This window comes from Salvelinus alpinus, chromosome 6, assembly GCF_045679555.1.
Source record: "Salvelinus alpinus chromosome 6, SLU_Salpinus.1, whole genome shotgun sequence".
Lineage (NCBI taxonomy): Eukaryota > Metazoa > Chordata > Actinopteri > Salmoniformes > Salmonidae > Salvelinus > Salvelinus alpinus.
Window position 1 is genome coordinate 3,619,902 of NC_092091.1, and position 20,000 is coordinate 3,639,901.

At 42.5% G+C, this 20,000-nt stretch overlaps 1 protein-coding gene across 2 annotated transcripts in view; it reads right to left on the reverse strand.

The window, feature by feature from the left end:
• The window catches only part of megf11 (multiple EGF-like-domains 11), a 452,873-nt gene that overhangs the window by 89,153 nt on the left and 343,720 nt on the right, over window positions 1–20,000 (reverse strand). For both annotated transcript variants that reach the window (XM_071405156.1, XM_071405155.1), the window contains 3 exons: window positions 18,785–18,921; window positions 12,923–13,135; window positions 7,437–7,611 (listed from right to left, as the gene is read on the reverse strand). In XM_071405156.1, coding sequence (XP_071261257.1) covers window positions 7,437–7,611; window positions 12,923–13,135; window positions 18,785–18,921 — 525 coding nt within the window. The remainder of the gene's footprint in view (window positions 1–7,436; window positions 7,612–12,922; window positions 13,136–18,784; window positions 18,922–20,000) is intronic.

The following is a 20,000-nucleotide window of genomic DNA, read 5'->3' on the forward strand; positions in this document are numbered from 1 at the left end:
CACTCCTCCAACCCTCCTTCCCTCCATCCCTCCAATCCTTCATCCCTCCACCCCTCCATCCCTCCATCCCTCCACCCGGTCCTCTCCTCTGTAGTCACACCAGGCCAGCGTCATTATAATTCCTCTGCTTTAAAATGGCTGAGCACAGCAGCACCTATAAAGATCCCCTTCTCTCTCTCTCTCTCTCTCTCTCTCTCTCTCTCTCTCTCTCTCTCTCTCTCTCTCTCTCTCTCTCTCTCTCTCTCTCTCTCTCTCTCTCTCTCTATCTCTCTCTCAGCCATGATGATCATAGCCCTGTGTCTCTGGGTCCCCTCCCCTCCATCTCTCTCTCTCCTCTCTCTTCTCTGTCCTGAGTGACAGCTGACAGTATGATTTAGAGTACTAATTAGCGCCATAGAAGAGTCCTGTGTGTCTGGGGACTCCCTCCTCGCTCCTCCTCACTCCTACTCGCCCCTGAGCCTCCTCTGTGCCTCTCCTCACCGGGACTCTGCTCTCTGCTCTGCCTGCTACCCGGCTGTCAGCTCAGCACTGTGTGTGTCCGCTCATCTTGACAGAGTTTAAACGGAGGAGAAGAAAGGACACTGGACGCCAGGGGCAGAACATGGTGCATCTTAAAGGGTCTCTCCTCTCATCTTCCTCCTCCTCTCTCCCCTTCCTTCTCCTCTCCTCCTCTCCTCCTCCTCCTCCTCCTCCTCCTCCTCCTCCTCCTCCTCCTCCTCCTCCTCCTCCTCCTCCTCCTCCTCCTCCCTTCCTCCTCCTCTACTCCTCTACTCCTCTTCCTCCCCCTCCTCCTCCTCTCCTTCTTCCTCTTCCTCTCCTCCTCCTCCTCCTCCTCTCCTCCTTCCTCCTCCTCTCCCCTTCCTCCTCCTCCTCCTCCTCTCCTCCTCCTCCTCCCTTCCTCCTCCTCTCCTCCTCTACTCCTCTTCCTCCCCCTCCTCCTCCTCTCCTTCTTCCTCTTCCTCTCCTCCTCCTCCTCCTCTCCCCTTCCTCCTCCTCTCCTCCTCTCCACCTCTCCTCCTCCTCCCTCCTCATCCTCCTCCTCTCCTCCTCCTCCTCTATCCCTTCCCTCCGTGCCCTACATGAAAGCTTCAGTCTGGGAATGACATTTTATCAATCAGTTCACAGGAGCCTTTGTTCTGTTCTCAAACTGACGGTTTTAATACTGCTAACAATGGCACTTCTACTCTGTTCCCGTTGTTATCTAAGGGCTGAGAGGAGAGAGGGTGTGGTGACGGGGAGGAAGAGAGAAGAGGAGGTGGATGAGGAGGAGGTGGATGAGAAGGAGGTGGAAGAGAAGGAGTTGGAGGAGGAGGTGGAGGAGGAGGAGAAGGAGGTGGAAGAGGAGGAGTTGGAGGAGAAGGTGGTGGAAGAGGAGGAGGTGGAGGAGGTGGAGGAGCAGGTAGAAGAGGAGGAAGTGGAGGAGAAGGAGGTGGAGGAGAAGGAGGTGGAGGAGGAGGAGGAGGAGGAGGAGGTGGAAGAGGAGAAAGACGAGACATGGCGATGAGGAAGAGGAGGAGGGAGGTTTCAGATCATCCCCAGATCAACAGGTAATTAACTGGTGCCTGGCCTCATGGGTAAAGGAAGAAGGTTTGGTCACTGAGACACAAATGACCACATGGATTTGGCTGCATCCTGGCGTACAGTAATGTTACACCCTGTTATCCTACATGGCATTGGAAGAGTCCCACCTATTGGGCACTGTAAAGGGAATAGATGACCATTCGGGAGCTGGCACAAACTGAGATCAGTGGTGTAGCCCAGTAGTAAGGGTTTGATCAGTGGTGTGCAAATAGTTGTAGTATCATTAGTAGGGAAGATAAATAAACAGATATAATATTGGTATTTACTATGTTGTTTGTGCTCCTCTGATTTTCCTGTTGTCATGACAACGGGTCACAAATCTTGCTGCTGTGATGGCACACTGCGGTATTTCACCTTAACAGATATGGGAGTTTATCAAAATTGGATTTGTTTTCGAATTCTTTGTGATATGAGTAATCTAATGGAAATATGTCTCTCTAATATGGTCATACATTTGGCAGGAGGTTAAGAAGTGCAGCTCAGTTTCCACCTCATTTTGTGGGTACTGTGCACATAGTCTGTCTTCCCTTGAGAGCCAGGTCTGCCTACGGTGCCCTTTCTCAATAGCAAGGCTATGCTCACTGAGTCTGTACATAGTCAAAGCTTTCCTTAAGTTTGGGTCAGTCACAGTAGTCAGGTATTCTGCCACTGTGTACTCTCTGTTTAGGGCCAAATAGCGTTCTAGTTTGGTCAGTTTTTGTTGTTAATTCTTTCCAATGTGTCAAGTAATTATCTTTTTGTTTTCTCATGATTTGGTTGGGTCTAATTGTGTTGCTGTCCTGGGGCTCTGTGGGGTCTGTTTGTGAACAGAGCCCCAGGACCAGCTTGCTTAGGGGACTCTTCTCCAGGTTCATCTCTCTGTAGGTGATGGCTTTGGTATGGAAGGTTTGGGAAACGCTTCCTTTTAGGTGGTTGTAGAATTTAACGTCTCCTTTCTGGATTTTGATCATTAGCGGGTATCGGCCTAATTCTGCTCTGCATGCATTATTTGGTGTTTTTCCGTTATTTTTGCAGAATTCTGCATGCAGAGTCTCCATTTGGTGTTTGTCCCATTTTGTGAATTCTTGGTTGGTGAGCGGACCCCAGACCTCACAACCATAAAGGGCAATGGGTTCTATAACTGATTCAAGTATTTTTAGCCAGATCCTAATTGGTATGTCAAGTTTCATTTTGATGGTATAGAAGGCTCTTATTGTCTCTCAGCTCGTTCACAGCTTTGTGGAAGTTACCTGTGGTGCTGATGTTTAGGCCGAGGTATGTATAGTTTTTTGTCTGCTCTAGGGAAACGGTGTCTAGATGGAATTTGTATTTGTTGTCCTGGCAACTGGACCTTTTTTGGAACACCATTATTTTGTCTTACTGATATTTGCTGTCAGGGCCCAGGTCTGACAGAATCTGTGCAGATGATCTAGGTGCTGCTGTAGGACCTCCTTGGTTGGGGACAGAAGCACCAGATCATCAGCAAACAGTAGACATTTGACTTCATATTCTAGTAGGGTGAGGCCGGGTGCTGCAGACTGTTCTAGTGCCCTCGCCAATTCATTGATATATGTGTTGAAGAGGGTGGGGCTCAAGCTGCATCCCTGTCTCACCCCACGGCCCTGTGGCAAGAAATGTTTTTTTTTTTTGCCTATTTAACCTATTTTAACCACACACTTGTTTTTTTGTACATGGATTTTATAATATCGTATTTTTTCCCCAAGACAACTTTCCATCGATTTGTATAGCAATTTAACTTGTGGATAAAGTTTGTAATGACACCATTCCGAATTCTAATGACCCGCATCACAATACGTTTACGTTTCTAAAAGGACGTATTTTGGGTGTTTTTGGAGAATTTGTTCATGTTTTTTCAGGGCCCCATACTGTACAGTGAGGATGAGGAAGTGATTCGCTGTTTGGGGTTTAACGAAAACAAGTGAAATCACATAAAAGGTGTCTGGACTTTTCTATAATATACATATAACCTGCCCCTTTACATCAAACATAGAGAATTGGTTGCAAAGAAAGAACTCAATACTACTGGCCTAGTGATTGGTTTAGTGATTGGTTTAGTGATTGGTTTAGTGATTGGTTTAGCGATTGGTTTAGCGATTGGTTTAGCGATTGGTTTAGCGATTGGTTTAGCGATTGGTTTAGCGATTGGTTTAGTGACTCAGGGACTGTAGTGCTTCCCTTCTTTATTTATTCATTAAAAAAATATATATATATTTGAATATCCGAAACATACAATATACTTGCAGTGAAGCCGCTCAACAACTACACCCCACCAGTCATCCAACAGACTCCCATTCAGAGAGACACACAGAAGCATCCAGGGTCAATGTCCTGCTCAAGGGCACGTTGACAGATCTAACACCAAGCAGGCAAACCGACATTAGTTGTAAAAGCACTGTCCCTCAGTGTCATTCAAACGTAATATTTTATTACGTTTTATTTTTACTTTTTTAAAAACTTTTATCGTTGACCATCATTCTATCTCCCACTCAGCAACTCCACTCCCACTTGTCTCCAATTCCACATACCAACCCTCAGCTTCCCTCAGCCCATCCCATCTATCTCTGCTGGCCACCCACTTCAGGTTTCTACGCAACACATATCTTTCAACTATGCTGTGATGTTTAACGTACAATTTCAATCTATCTAATCGAATAGAATCCACAGATTGTGAGTTGAAGATAAATGCTTTTACTAAGAGTAATAGTATATTAGTAATTGACTGACCCGGTCTCTCCAGATCTCCTAACAGTACTATTTCTAGGGTCAATTTTAGATCAATGCTATGCATCTTCATCCATTCCTGAACCTGAGACCAGAAACAGGCTACCTGAGGGCAATACCAAAATAAATGGTCTATTGATTCTGTATCCTCACAACAAAATCTGTAGAGCTTCGATGATTTTATGCCCCAAATATTCAACATTTTGTTGGTGGCAAGAATTCTATATAATACTTTTAGCTGAAAAGCACGAAGTCTTGAATCTTGCGTTGTTTTATATATCAACTCATACTCGTACCATGGAATCGGTACATCAAAAATCTCTTCCCAACTATTTTGCAATCTGTATGGCACAGTTGTCAACATCTTGGTCCTTAAATTAAACTAGTATACTTTCCTAGTTATGCTATTTTTATTCCTCCGTCAGTTTTGATCCTTTATATTGGGCAGACAGACCAGTTCCCTACATCCTCCCGCTGCCACCTGCCTCCTCCATTTTTGTTCTATCTTTTCAGGGGGATGAAATTGAAATTGTAGCCAGCTCTGAAATGCTTGTTTGAAAAAAGAGAGATACTTTGAAAAAAGTATCATTTTCAATTAATCGAAAATGAGACATGACAATTTGCACAAAGGCAAAAAGGCTATTTTTAAACAATGGATGAGCTTTTCTTAGTAATCTAAAACTTTTGAATAAGTGAAGCGTTTAGAGAGAGGTTTAGTGCTTTTATATTTAATAATCTCAACCCACCCAATTCATATTCATTATATAGATAGGCACGTTTTATTTTGTCTGGTTTAGCGTCCCAGATAAAGCTAAATATTTATACATAAATAGACATGTATTTACCTCTCCATGGTTATAGGATCTTGTCTATTTTTACAAGTTTTCTATTGAAATTCATTGTGGAGAGCTTATTTATATATTTTGTGATATGAATACCCGAGTATGTCTACTTCACCATCATGCAGGGTAATGTAAAAGTTTTATTTTTTTAAGGATCCAATACGTAATATTGTACACTTATCATAATTAGGTTTTAGTCCAGAGAGTACAGAAAAGTTATCTAGATCTTCAATGAGACATTGCAGGGATCTAGCTTGCGGACTTAATATAAACTTGAGTCATCAGCATACATGGACACCTTTGTTTTTAAGCCTTGGATTTCTAATCCTCTAATGTTGTTATTGGATCTTATTTTAATAGATAGCATTTCGATGGCCATAACGAATAGATATGGTGACAGAGGACACCCTTGTTTAACTCCTCTTGACAATTCAAAATTCTCTGAGAAGTAGCCGGTGTTTACTATTTTACACCTGGGGTTGCTATACATAATTTTTACCCATTTTATAAGAGAATTACCAAAATTGAAAAAATCCAGACATTTATAAATAAAATCCAGTCTTACTTTATCAAATGCCCTTTCAAAAATCCACTATAAATACCATTCCTGGCTTCTAATATGTTTCATGATGTTCTATTATTTCTAGTAGTTGTCGTATATTATCTCCAATGTATCGTACATGTAAAAAACCTGTCTGGTCAGGATGAACAATACCTGGTAAAACCCTTTTAATTCTGAGTGCATTTCGCTAGTAGTTCTGCATCACAACATTGAAGTGTAAGAGGCCTCCAGTTCTTTAGATAGACTGGGTCTTTATATTTGCCATCTGGGTCTTGTTTTAATAATAGAGAAATCAGACCTTCCTGCTGAGTACCTGACAGACTACCATTTCTATAGGAGTAGTTAGAACAATCTAACAATGGAGCTTTTAGTATATCAAAACATACTTGATATACCTCTATGCCATCAAGCCCTGGGGTTTTTCCAGAGTGAAAGGATTTAATAGCCTCAAAAAGTTTTTCCTCTGTAATTTGGCCTTCGCACTGATCTTTCTGTACATTTGTTAATTTTCCATTTTTTATATTATTTGTAAAGAATTCCTTACCGTGATCTTCATTCAGTGGGAGAGAATGAGACGGAAAAGAAAACATCTGCCTAAAATAATTCGCTTCCTCGTTTAAAATATAATTCGGAGAATCATAGATGTCTCCGTCTTCAGTAACGAGTTTCTGCAAATAATTTTTGTTAGCGTTCCTGTATTGGAGATTCAGGAAGAATTGTGTTCATTTTTCTCCATATTCCATCCAGTTTGCTATATTTTTGTAATAGATTACATTAGATAATTCTTAATAAGTTCCTCCAGTTCTTTTTGTTCTTCCTCTCTAACTTATTTTGTATCTCTGTAGTATCGTTTTTATTGCTATCTACCTGTACTATTAGTTCATGGATTTCCCTTGTTAGTCTTGTCTCTTTAGACAGAAACTGCTTGTTTATTATTGATGAATATTGAATTGAATGACCCCTGAAGGTACATTTAAAGGTATCCCAAACAATAAGGGGATTTGCTGAACCAATATTAAACTGGAAAAATTCATTTCTAAATTATTTTGTCTTAGTTAAAAATAAGTTGACCTCCACTAAATTTCCAATATCCCCGTCCAAGTGGAAATATTTGAAAGTTATGTGAAGGCCAATTAGATGATGATCCGATCGCATTCTGTCTCCTATTGTTAGAGCCGATTTGGACATATTTGTATAAAAGACTGAACATACCGAGCTCCATGTACATTTGTGTAAATATATTAAATATTTATGTATTTGATGAAATATTAGGTACCTTTATGATTTATATTTACCTGATTGAGATATATTAATTTGTTGTTAGTGTAACTTAGTTTTTACCTCCCCCCCCCTCTTGCACATTCATTGTACTGTGGTAAGTGTGTTAAAGGCAGGAAGTTGGGCCTTCGGTGGGAGGAGTCCTTGCTAGACGCGGGAGCGGTATAGTTTTTTGACCATAAAGACATACAGACAGGTCATATTATGTATTTTCCATGTCAAGTAATTTCTGCTTTAAGTTGATTGGAGAATAATTTATTTGTTAGATATAAGAAGAATAAACATTTTTGCTGCACCATATCCCTGGATGTCATCAATCAGAGACCTGGGACTATAGTGCTTTCCTATTGGGTAAGTGATTTGTGTTACTGGATGGCTAATTGGTCAATCAAAAAGGAGGTCAGCACACCTAGTGGACACCCTCTGGAAGAAGAAGAAGAAGAAGAACTCACCATGTAACCAGGGGCACAGACACAGGCCCCAGTGACTCCGTGACAGTCGGCCCCGTGGGAACAGCTGCATGGCAACTTGCATCCGTCGCCGTGGTAACCAGGTGGACAGGTCTCGTTGCAGTAGAGCCCCGCCCATCCCGCTGTACAGGTGCACTCACCTGACAGGGGGTGACAGCTAGAGCAGAATCAATAAATCTAATTAATCATCCAACCAATCTAAATAATCAATCAACCAACCAATCTAATTAATCAATCAACCAACCAATCTAATTAACCAATCAACAATCAATCAATCAACCAACCAACCAATCTAATTAATCAATCAACCAACCAATCTAATTAACCAATCAACAATCAATCAACCAACCAATCTAATTAATCAATCAACCAACCAATCTAATTAACCAATCAACAATCAATCAATCAACCAACCAATCTAATTAATCAATCAACCAACCAATCTAATTAACCAATCAACAATCAATCAATCAACCAACCAATCTAATTAATCAATCAACAATCAATCAATCTAATTAACCAATCAACAATCAATCAACCAACCAACCTAATTAATCAATCAACAATCAATCAATCAACCAACCAATCTAATTAATCAATCAACCAACCAACCTAATTAACCAATAAACAATCAATCAATCAATCAACCACCCTAATTATTCAATCAACCAACCAATCTAATTAACCAATCAACAATCAATTAACCAACCAACCAACCAATCTAATTAATCAATCAACCAACCAATCGAATTAACCGATCAACAATCAATCAACCAACCAATCTAATTAATCAATCAACCAACCAATCTAATTAACCAATCAACAATCAATCAATCAACCAACCAACCAATCTAATTAATCAATCAACCAATCGAATTAACCAATCAACAATCAATCAACCAACCAATCTAATTTAATCAATCAACCAACCAATCTAATTAACCAATCAACAATCAATCAATCAACCAACCAATCTAATTAATCAATCAACCAACCAATATAATTAACCAATCAACAATCAATCAACCAACCAACCTAATTAATCAATCAATCAACAATCAATCAATCAATCAATCAACCAAATTAATCAATCAACCAACCAACCTAATTAACCAATAAACAATCAATCAATCAATCAACCACCCTAATTATTCAATCAACCAACCAATCTAATTAACCAATCAACAATCAATTAACCAACCAACCAATCTAATTAATCAATCAACCAACCAATCGAATTAACCGATCAACAATCAATCAACCAACCAATCTAATTAACCAATCAACAATCAATCAATCAACCAACCAATCTAATTAATCAATCAACAATCAATCAATCTAATTAACCAATCAACAATCAATCAACCAACCAACCTAATTAATCAATCAATCAACCAACCAATCTAATTAATCAATCAACCAACCAACCTAATTAACCAATAAACAATCAATCAATCAATCAACCACCCTAATTATTCAATCAACCAACCAATCTAATTAACCAATCAACAATCAATTAACCAACCAACCAACCAATCTAATTAATCAATCAACCAACCAATCGAATTAACCGATCAACAATCAATCAACCAACCAATCTAATTAATCAGTCGTTTAGTCAATCAGTCAAATGGTATCTATAAATCCCTTTTTACATCAAGCAAGCAGCACCACAGTAGGCCATGGTGAGAGATCTGCAGAGAGAGTGAAACAGCGAGACCCAAGACGACATCCATCCATCCATCCTGACCAACGTGCTCTTATAGCATCCATCCATCCATCCATCATTCCTGACCAACGTGCTCCTATAGCATCCATCCATCCATCCATCCATCCATCAATCCATCCTGACAAACGTGCTCCTATAGCATCCATCCATCCATCCATCCATCCATCCATCCATCCATCCATCCATCCATCCTGACCAACGTGCTCCTATAGCATCCATCCATCAATCCATCCATCAATCCATCCTGAAAAACGTGCTCCTATAGCATCCATCCATCCATCCTGACCAACGTGCTCCTATAGCATCCATCCATCCATCCTGACCACTGTGCTCCTATAGCATCCATCCATCCATCCATCCATCCATCCATCCATCCTGACCAACGTGCTCCTATAGCATCCATCCATCCATCCATCCTGACCAACGTGCTCCTATAGCATCCATCCATCCATCCTGACCAACGTGCTCCTATAGCATCCATCCATCCATCCTGACCAACGTGCTCCTATAGCATCCATCCATCCATCCTGACCAACGTGCTCCTATAGCATCCATCCATCCATCGATCCATCCATCCATCCTGACCAACGTGCTCCTATAGCATCCATCCATCCATCCTGACCAACGTGCTCCTATAGCATCCATCCATCCATCCATCCATCCATCCATCCATCCATCCATCCATCCTGACCAACGTGCTCCTATAGCATCCATCCATCCATCCTGACCAACGTGCTCCTATAGCATCCATCCATCCATCCTGACCAACGTGCTCCTATAGCATCCATCCATCCATCCATCCATCATTCCTGACCAACGTGCTCCTATAGCATCCATCCATCCATCCTGACCAACGTGCTCCTATAGCCCTCAGAGGCTCAAGGTCTCCCTTTTCTCCTTCACGCCGACTCTTATGATGATCTAACTGTTCCAGGACCAGCATCAGACTCTTATGATGATCTAACTGTTCCAGGACCAGCATCAGACTCTGATGATGATCTAACTGTTCCAGGACCAGCATCAGACTCTGATGATGATCTAACTGTTCCAGGACCAGCATCAGACTCTGATGATGATCTAACTGTTCCAGGACCAGCATCAGACTCTTATGATGATCTTACTGTTCCAGGACCAGCATCAGACTCTGATGATGATCTAACTGTTCCAGGACCAGCATTAGACTCTTATGATGATCTAACTGTTCCAGGACCAGCATCAGACTCTGATGATGATCTAACTGTTCCAGGACCAGCATCAGACTCTTATGATGATCTTACTGTTCCAGGACCAGCATCAGACTCTGATGATGATCTAACTGTTCCAGGACCAGCATCAGACTCTGATGATGATCTAACTGTTCCAGGACCAGCATCAGACTCGTATGATGATCTAACTGTTCCAGGACCAGCATCAGACTGATGATGATCTAACTGTTCCAGGACCAGCATCAGACTCTTATGATGATCTAACTGTTCCAGGACCAGCATCAGACTCTTATGATGATCTAACTGTTCCAGGACCAGCATCAGACTCTGATGATGATCTAACTGTTCCAGGACCAGCATCAGACTCTTATGATGATCTAACTGTTCCAGGACCAGCATCAGACTGATGATGATCTAACTGTTCCAGGACCAGCATCAGACTGATGATGATCTAACTGTTCCAGGACCAGCATCAGACTCTGATGATGATCTAACTGTTCCAGGACCAGCATCAGACTCTGATGATGATCTAACTGTTCCAGGACCAGCATCAGACTCTGATGATGATCTAACTGTTCCAGGACCAGCATCAGACTCTTATGATGATCTTACTGTTCCAGGACCAGCATCAGACTCTGATGATGATCTAACTGTTCCAGGACCAGCATCAGACTCTGATGATGATCTAACTGTTCCAGGACCAGCATTAGACTCTGATGATGATCTAACTGTTCCAGGACCAGCATCAGACTCTGATGATGATCTAACTGTTCCAGGACCAGCATTAGACTCTGATGATCTTACTGTTCCTGGAACAGCATCAGAGCATTTGCGCTTCAAATCACCAACATTTCTGTTATTTTTCATTTTTTAAATAGACCTTGAAGAAGGCACAGTGAAGCCGAAAACATTGGTGATTAACCCAATAAATTATATTTGGAGTGTGCGACTCTTTATTTTTATTATTTATTTTTATAGTTTAAATTTAGATTTTCTTTAAACAACTAATTGACAAACATCGGTTCAATTATTTGAATTATATTTCGTTCGTTTTTTTCCTGTGAGCTCAATGCGCATGTTTCACAGTTTCTTTAGAGATTAATCAGATCAACTGTGCGATGTAGTAGGGAGTTGTAGTTTCCAACAGGCCAATATTCTACATAGTTTAGAGCAGAAAACGTGATAATTAACTACAATGACCATAATCCATTGCGCGCCTGCTGTAACTTGTTCGGTCTGTGTGGAGAAGGAATAGAAAGCAGTTGCATCGCGAGCTTGAAAAGACATGATCTAAGTCAGGGGTAGTCAGTCATTATACAGTTGAAGTCAGAAGATTACATACACTTAGGTTGGAGTCATTAAAACTCGTTTTTCAACCACTACACACATTTCTTGTTAACAAACTATAGTTTTGGCAAGTCGGTTAGGACATCTACTTTGTGCATGACACAAGTCATTTGTTTACAGACAGATTATTTCACTTATAATTCACTGTATCACAATTCCAGTGGGTCAGAAGTTTACATACACTAAGTTGACTGTGCCTTTAAACAGCTTGTAAAATTCAAGAAAATTATGTCATGGCTTTATAAGCTTCTCTCATAAAAAAGCCAGACTACGGTTTGCAACTGCACATGGGGACAAAGATCGTACTTTTGGGAAAAATGTCCTCTTGGTATGATGAAACAAAAATAGAACTGTTTGGCCATAATGACCATCATTATGTTTGGAGGAAAAAAGGGGGACGCTTGCAAGCCAAAGAACACCATCCCAACCGTGAAGCACGGGGGTGGCAGCATCATGTTGTGGGGGTGCTTTGCTGAAGGAGAGACTGGTGCACTTCACAAAATAGATGACATCATGAGGCAGGAAAATGATGTGGATATATTGAAGCAGCATCTCAAGACATCAGTCAAGAAGTTAAAGCTTGGTCGCAAATGGATCTTCCAAATGGACAATGACCCCAAGCATACTTCCAAAGTTGTGGCAAAATGGCTGAAGGACAACAAAGTCAAGGTATTGGAGTGGTCATCACAAAGCCCTATAGAATCCTATAGAACATTTGTGGGCAGAACTGAAAATGTGTGTGCGAGCAAGGAGGCCTACAAACCTGACTCAGTTACACCAGCTCTGTCAGGAGGAATGGGCCACAATTCACCCAAATTATTGTGGGAAGCTTGTGGAAGGCTGGGTGAATTGTGGCCCATTCCTCCTGACAAAGCTGGTGTAACTGAGTCTGAAGGCAATGCTACCAAATACTAATTGAGTGTATGTAAACTTCTGACCCACTGGGAATGTGATGAAAGAAATAAAAGCTGAAATAAATAATTCTCTCTACTATTATTCTGACATTTCACATTCTTAAAATAAAGTGGTGATCCTAACTGACCTAAGACAGGGAATTTCTACTAGGATTAAATGTCAGGAATGTGAAAAACTGACTTTAGCATCCATCCATCCAGACTTTAAATGTATTTGGATAAGGTGTATGTAAACTTCTGACTTCAACTGTATCTGTGTAATGTCCCATGTACCTGACAGTGTTGGAGGCGTTACAGGGGCAGTACTTGTCACAGATGAGTCCGTACAGGCCTGGGGGACAGAACCTCTCCTGACACTGAGGTCCTTTAAAGCCTGTGTCACAGAGACACGCCCCGTTGATATGGTAACACTTAGCACCGTTCTGACAGTCACAACGCAGGCTGCACTGAGGACCGTACCACCCCACCGGGCACTCCTCCTGGCATCTAGAGAGGAGAGGGAGGGGAGAAGAGAGAGAGAGAGAGTTAGTGATAGTTACACCTCAGCCTGCACTAAGGGCCGTAGGACCGTACCAGGTACTCTTCCTGGCATCTATAGAGAATAACAATAGTAATATAGTGTTAAAAGTCCAGCCCCTAAAACTTCTTAGGGCTAGGCCCCATTTTTATCCACTTCCTGTCTGAATGACGTGCCCAAAGTAAACTGCCTGTTGCTCAGGCCCTGAAGCCAGGATATGCATATAATTGGTACCTTCGGAAAGAAAACACTTTGAAGTTTGTAGAAATGTTAAAATAATGTAAGAGAATATAACACAATAGATATGGTTGTTTTTGAGAGACCATCCTCTTAGAAATGCAAGAGAAAGTTCATATTGAGAATTAGCTCCCTGGATGCAATTCCTGTGGCTTCCACAGGGTGTCAGCAGTCTATGTTCAAGGTTTCAGGCTTGTAACCTCAAAAACAAATAAGAAATATCAGTTTTAGCAGAAGGACACAGTCTTGGAAATTCGTGGTTGCGCGCCCATGATAAGGACTAACAATAGTACTATAGTGGTAAAAGTCCAGCCCCTATAAACAAGGGCAGACTCAGTGACCTAACTGTATTGCAGAGCCTGTAAATATTCAGACCCCACACTGAGATGTTTACAGACAGACTACATTATTCAGACAGTAGACCCCTGCTGCTTTTTAGGCTGAGATGTTTACAGACAGACAAACTACTAAACTGTAAAAAAAAAAAAAAAAAAAAAAAAACTCTTTGGATAAACCCTTCAAAATGACCGCAATTATATTACAATTTTTCTCAATTGAAAAAAACGATGTTTGTTGAAACCAAATATATGATTGAAGTGTTCTATTTCGTTATTAGATTATTAACATAGTTATATTTCAAGTTGCAACCTTTTAGACTCCACTTCCTGTTTGGTTAACCCTAATACACAACACAAATACAAACTCTAAATACAAATATTTAAAGTAAACCTAACCAATTTTTTATTTATCTTGTTCCAAGTAGATTTTTTTCACTTTGGAATTACCATTCCAAAAATGTATCAATTGGGTAAATAAATAATAATTAATAATAATAATTAATGAATAAATTCCAAACAAAGAAATTGTGCTGGTTCAATAACATGAAATAATGAGTCCAAACGTCTGGACGAAGAAAGTCATTACATAACTTTTACATTTACTGGCCACAATATTGTAACCAGATGGTGAGGTGGGGGCGGCAGGTAGCCTAGTGGTTAGAGCGTTGGACTTGTAAACCTGAAAGGTTGCAAGATCAAATCCCCGAGCTGCCAAGGTTAAAATCTGTCGTCCTGCCCCCTGAACAAGGCAGTTAACCCACTGCCCCTAGCCCGTCATTGAAAATGAGAATTTGTTCTTCACTGACTTGCCTAGTTAAATAAAGGTAAAATAAATACATTTATTAACAATAGAAGCCTTAACTAGGCTTCTAAAGGTTTTTCCACACATAGTTGCTATTCATGGTTTGCATGTTACTTCAGAATATTGTTTTAAATGTTTGTTTTAGGACTGTTGCCCAACTGAGCATTTTACTCAATGACTGATGAAGATGAAAATTTGGTCTAAAGTTTATTACGGTGGCTTGAAAACACAATGACATTTCTAAAGAAAGCAAATAATTAGTATGAAAAACGTTTTGTCATCCTTTTAATGTCGCCAGATTGAGTGACAGTATAACGTTATAATGCAGTATAACGCTAGCTAGCTAGCTAAGCTTGAGGTGGAGACCTCCAGATTTTAGCTAGATATCGTTAGCATTGCTAGGTATTTTTGACGAACTTTGCTTGCTAATGACAACGTTGCCATCTGTCTAAAGTAAATTTGACAACATGATGATGATGGCAAAGCTGTTTTCTACTAAATATGTGCCTACTTTAGCAATGACATCAAACCTGTCACGCCCTGACCATAGAGAGCCTTTTTTATTCTCTATTTTGGTTAGGTCGGGGTGTGACTAGGGCGGGGTGTTCCTCTCTAGGTGTTTTGTTTCTATGTTGGCCTGGTATGGTTCCCAATCAGAGGCAGCTGTTTATCGTTGTCTCTGATTGGGGATCATATTTAGGCAGCCATTTCCCCACTGTGTTTTGTGGGATCTTGTTTTTTGTGTTGTTGCCTGTGAGCAGCCCCCTCAGGCAGCCCTCCCAGAAAGCCCCCCCCCCCAGGCAGCCCTCCCAGGCAGCCCTCCCAGGCAGCCCCCCCAGGCAGCCCCTCCCAGGCAGCACCCTCAGGCAGCCCTCCCAGAAAGCCCCCCCCCAGGCAGCCCCTGCCAGGCAGCCCTCCCAGGCACCCCCTCCAGGCAGCCCCTCCTAGGCAGCCCCTCCCAGGCAGCCACTCCTAGGCAGCCCCTCCTAGGTCCCTTCAGGCTGAGATGGTTATCCAGTCAGTCTAGGTGAGGTTCAGAGTACCAATAACAATCAGGACTAATCTAAACCACCACAAGGGTTATCCAAGGTGAGCCCAGCTGCATGACTCTAATCAGAGTAGGCCGGTTTCTCAGCATGGAGAGAGAGAGGCTGAGAGAGAAACAGACAGAGAGACAGAGAGAGAGATGCTGAGAGAGAGAGAGAGAGAGAGAGAGAGAGAGAGAGAGAGAGAGAGAGACAGAGAGAGAGACCGACTGAGAGAGAGAGAGAGAGAGAGAGACCGGCTGAGAGAGAGAGAGAGAGAGAGAGAGAGAGAGAGAGAGAGAGAGAGAGAGAGAGAGAGAGAGAGAGAGAGAGAGAGAGAGAGAGAGAGAGAGAGAGAGAGAGAGAGAGAGAGAGAGAGAGAGAGAGAGAGAGAGAGAGAGAGATTCCTTAGAGGAGACTTCTACAGGACCTTAAATATACCCTCCCTGGCACAGCATGGATCTCAGGTGTCCAGCAGAACCATTAGCAGCCAGATAGATAGCTCAATTACATTATCACATGGACTAGTTATCTTTCATGTTTAAATGACATTTGCTTCAGACTGGGTTGTGTCTCCCTAATGGTACCCTATTCACGTCTGGGCAAAAGTAGTACTCCAGGCAGAGAGGTGGGTGTAGCGTAGCGTAGGGGATTAATACAGTCTAACTCTATTTCAGGTTAATTCACCTGTCACTTCACTAAATGAATGAGGGCAGTTTAGCCAAATATTAAAAGAGACAGAAAGCTGTGTTCTGGAAGAGTTTTTTATCCAGGTGGCTTTATGCTGAAGTGAAGATAGCCTGGTAGCTCAGTCTGAGGGAACTGAAGAGGTCTGATAACCATTATTTTTTTTAAATGTAACCTTTATTTAACTTGGCAAGTCAGTAAAGAACATATTCTTATTCACAACGACGGCCCGTAAGTCTGTCTAAGAGAACTGCAAAGATATGTGGGTTTCAATGGACTCAGACGTAGGAAGAAGGAAGTATGGACCACACAGTGAGATGAATGGAGAGGATATTCACATGAATAACTCAGTGGAGTCTGTCCTAAATGGTTTACTATTACCTATATACAGTAGTGGAGTCTGTCCTAAATGGTTTACTATTACCTATATACAGCAGTGGAGTCTGTCCTAAATGGTTTACTAGTCCCTATATACAGTAGTGGAGTCTGTTCTAAATGGTTTACTATTACCTATATACAGTAGTGGAGTCTGTCCTAAATGGTTTTTGGACATTTCTATGGCCTTTACTCTGACACTGCCTGGTAAACAGGTCCTGGAAAGCAGGGAGCTCAGCCCCAGTGATGTACTGGGCCATACGCTATACCCTCGGTAGCGTATCTGCGGTCGGATGCCAAGCAGTTGCCATAACAAGCGGTGATGCAGCCAGTCGAGATGCTCTCAATGTTGGAACTGTACAACTTTTAGAGGATCTGAGGGCCCATGCCACATCTTTTCAGTCTTCCGAGGGGGAAGAGGTGATGTCGTGCCTGCTTGACGACTGTGTTGATGTGTGTGAACCATCATAATTCCTTAGTGATGTGGACACGACGTGCCTGTTTGACGGTTCGTCTGAGGGCGTAGCGGGATTTCTTATTAGCATTTAGATTAGTGTCCCGGCTCCTTGAAAGCGGCAGCTCTATAGCCTTTAGCTCAGTACAGTTGCCTTTAATCCATGGCTTCTGGTTGGGATGTATATACTGTACGTACGGTCACTGTGGGGACGACATCGTCGATTAATTTCTTAACGAAGCCGGTGACTCCTTAATGCCATCGGAACATATTCCGGAACATATTCCAGTCTGTGCTAACAAAACAGTCCTGTAGCGTAGCATCAGCATCATCTGACCACTTTAGTAATGAACGTGTCACTGGTACTTGCTGTTTGAGTTTTTTGCTTGTAAACAGGAATCAGGAGGATAGAGTTTATAGTCAGATTTTCCAAATGGAGGGTTGAGCGAGAGCTTTGTATGGGTTTCTGTGTGTTGAGTAACCCCGCTAGTCTAGATTTATCCTAACCACACTAGTCTAGATTTATCCTAACCCCGCTAGTCTAGATTTATCCTAACCACACTAGTCTAGATTGATCCCAACCCCGCTAGTCTAGATGTATCCTAACCCCGCTAGTCTAGATTTATCCTAACCCTGCTAGTCTAGATTTATCCTAACCACACTAGTCTAGATTTATCCTAACCCTGCTAGTCTAGATGTATCCTAACCATACTAGTCTAGATTTATCCTAACCCCGCTAGTCTAGATTTATCCTAAGCCCGCTAGTCTAGATTTATCCTAACCCTGCTAGTCTAGATTTATCCTAACCCCGCTAGTCTAGATTTATCCTAACCCTGCTAGTCTAGATTTATCCTAACCCCGCTAGTCTAGATTTATCCTAACCCCGCTAGTCTAGATTTATCCTAACCCTGCTAGTCTAGATGTATCCTAACCATACTAGTCTAGATTTATCCTAACCCCGCTAGTCTAGATGTATCCCAACCCCGCTAGCCTAGATGTATCCTAACCCCGCTAGTCTAGATGTATCCTGACCCCGCTAGTCTAGATTTATCCCTACCACACTAGTCTAGATTTATCCTAATCCCGCTAGTCTAGATTTCGATCACATTCATTACAATGAAAATCGTGGCTATGATAAGAATAAGGTCTGTCGTATGATTGTAATTCAGCTGTACCCTCCATCTACTGTAGCCAGCTGTGCACCGGCACTGCCCAGCGATGTGGTCACACAACCGGCCTTATCCCTTATGCTTCACAGGAAGTTAAGAGCAGTAAGTGACCGGCCGCGACCGGGAGACCCGTGGGGCGGTGCATAATTGGCCCAGGATCGTCCGGGTTAGGGGAGGGTCTGGCCGGCATGGATATCCTTGCCCCATCGCGCACTAGCGACTCCTGTGGCGGGTCGGGCGCAGTGCACGCTGACACGGTCGCCAGGTGTACGGTGTTTCCTCCGACACATTGGTGCGGCTGGCTTCCGGGTTAAGTGGGCATTGTGTCAAGAAGCAGTGCGGCTTGGTTGGATCGTGTTTCGGAGGACGCACGACTCTCAACCTTTGCCTCTCCCAAATCCGTTCGGGAGTTTCAGCGATGAGACAAGACTGTAACTACCAATTGGATACCAGGAAATTGGGGAGAAAATGGGGTAAAAAAGAGAGCAGTAAGTCAGTAGTCAAGCAGGTAGTATAAACTACGTGACGTACCTCCGTCCACTGTAGCCTGGGGTACACTGGCACTGACCAGCGATATGGTCACACAGTCCACCGTTAAGGCAGGAACAGTCCTTGCTGCAGTTGATGCCATACTTGCCCACTTGGCACGGCTGGGCACACACTGAGCCCTGAGGAACACAGCAGAGAATATATATACTGGATCAGACACTGAGCCCTGAGGAACACAACCAGAGAATATATATACTGGATCAGACACTGAGCCCTGAGGAACACAACCAGAGAATATATATACTGGATCAGACACTGAGCCCTGAGGAACACAACCAGAGAATATATATACTGGATCAGACACAATATACAGTATACTGAGTCTACAAAACATTAGGAACACCCTCCTTATATTGAGTTACATCCCCCCCCTTTGCCCTCAGAAACGCCTCAATTCATCAGGACATGGACTCTACAAGGTGTTGAATGTGTTCCACAGGGATGCTGACCCATGTTGACTCCAATGCTCCCCACAGTTGTGTCAAGTTGGCTGGATGTCCTTTGGGTGATGGACCATTCCTGATACACAGGAGAAAATGTTGAGCGTGAAAAACCCAGCAGCGTTGCAGTTCTTGACACAAACCGGTGCGCCTGGCACCTACTACCAAACCCCGTTCAAAGGCACTTCAATCTTGTCTTGCCCATTCACCCTCTGAATGGCACACATACACAATCCACGTCTCAATTGTCTCGAGGCTTAAACATTAACCTGTCTCCTCCCCTTCATATCCTGTCTCCTCCCCTTCATATCCTGTCTCCTCCCCTTCATATCCTGTCTCCTCCCCTTCATCTACACTGATTGAAGTGGATTTAACAACATCAATAAGGGATCATAGCTTTCACCTGGATTCACCTGGTCAGTCTATGTCATGGACAGATCAGGTGTTCCTAATGCTTGTAGACTCAGTGGATCAGTTTGATACAGAGACATTAATACATGACAATACAGTCAAGATTATTGGAAGACCACAGGAAAACAGCCTGGGGTATGACAGAGTGAGGGAGAGGAAGGTGAGGAGGAAGAAAACAGGGAAACAGATGAGGGTATGACAGAGTGAGGGAGAGGAAGGTGAGGAGGAAGAAAACAGGGAAACAGACGAGGGTATGACAGAGTGAGGGAGAGGAAGGTGAGGAGGAAGAAAACAGGGAAACAGATGAGGGTATGACAGAGTGAGGGAGAGGAAGGTGAGGAGGAAGA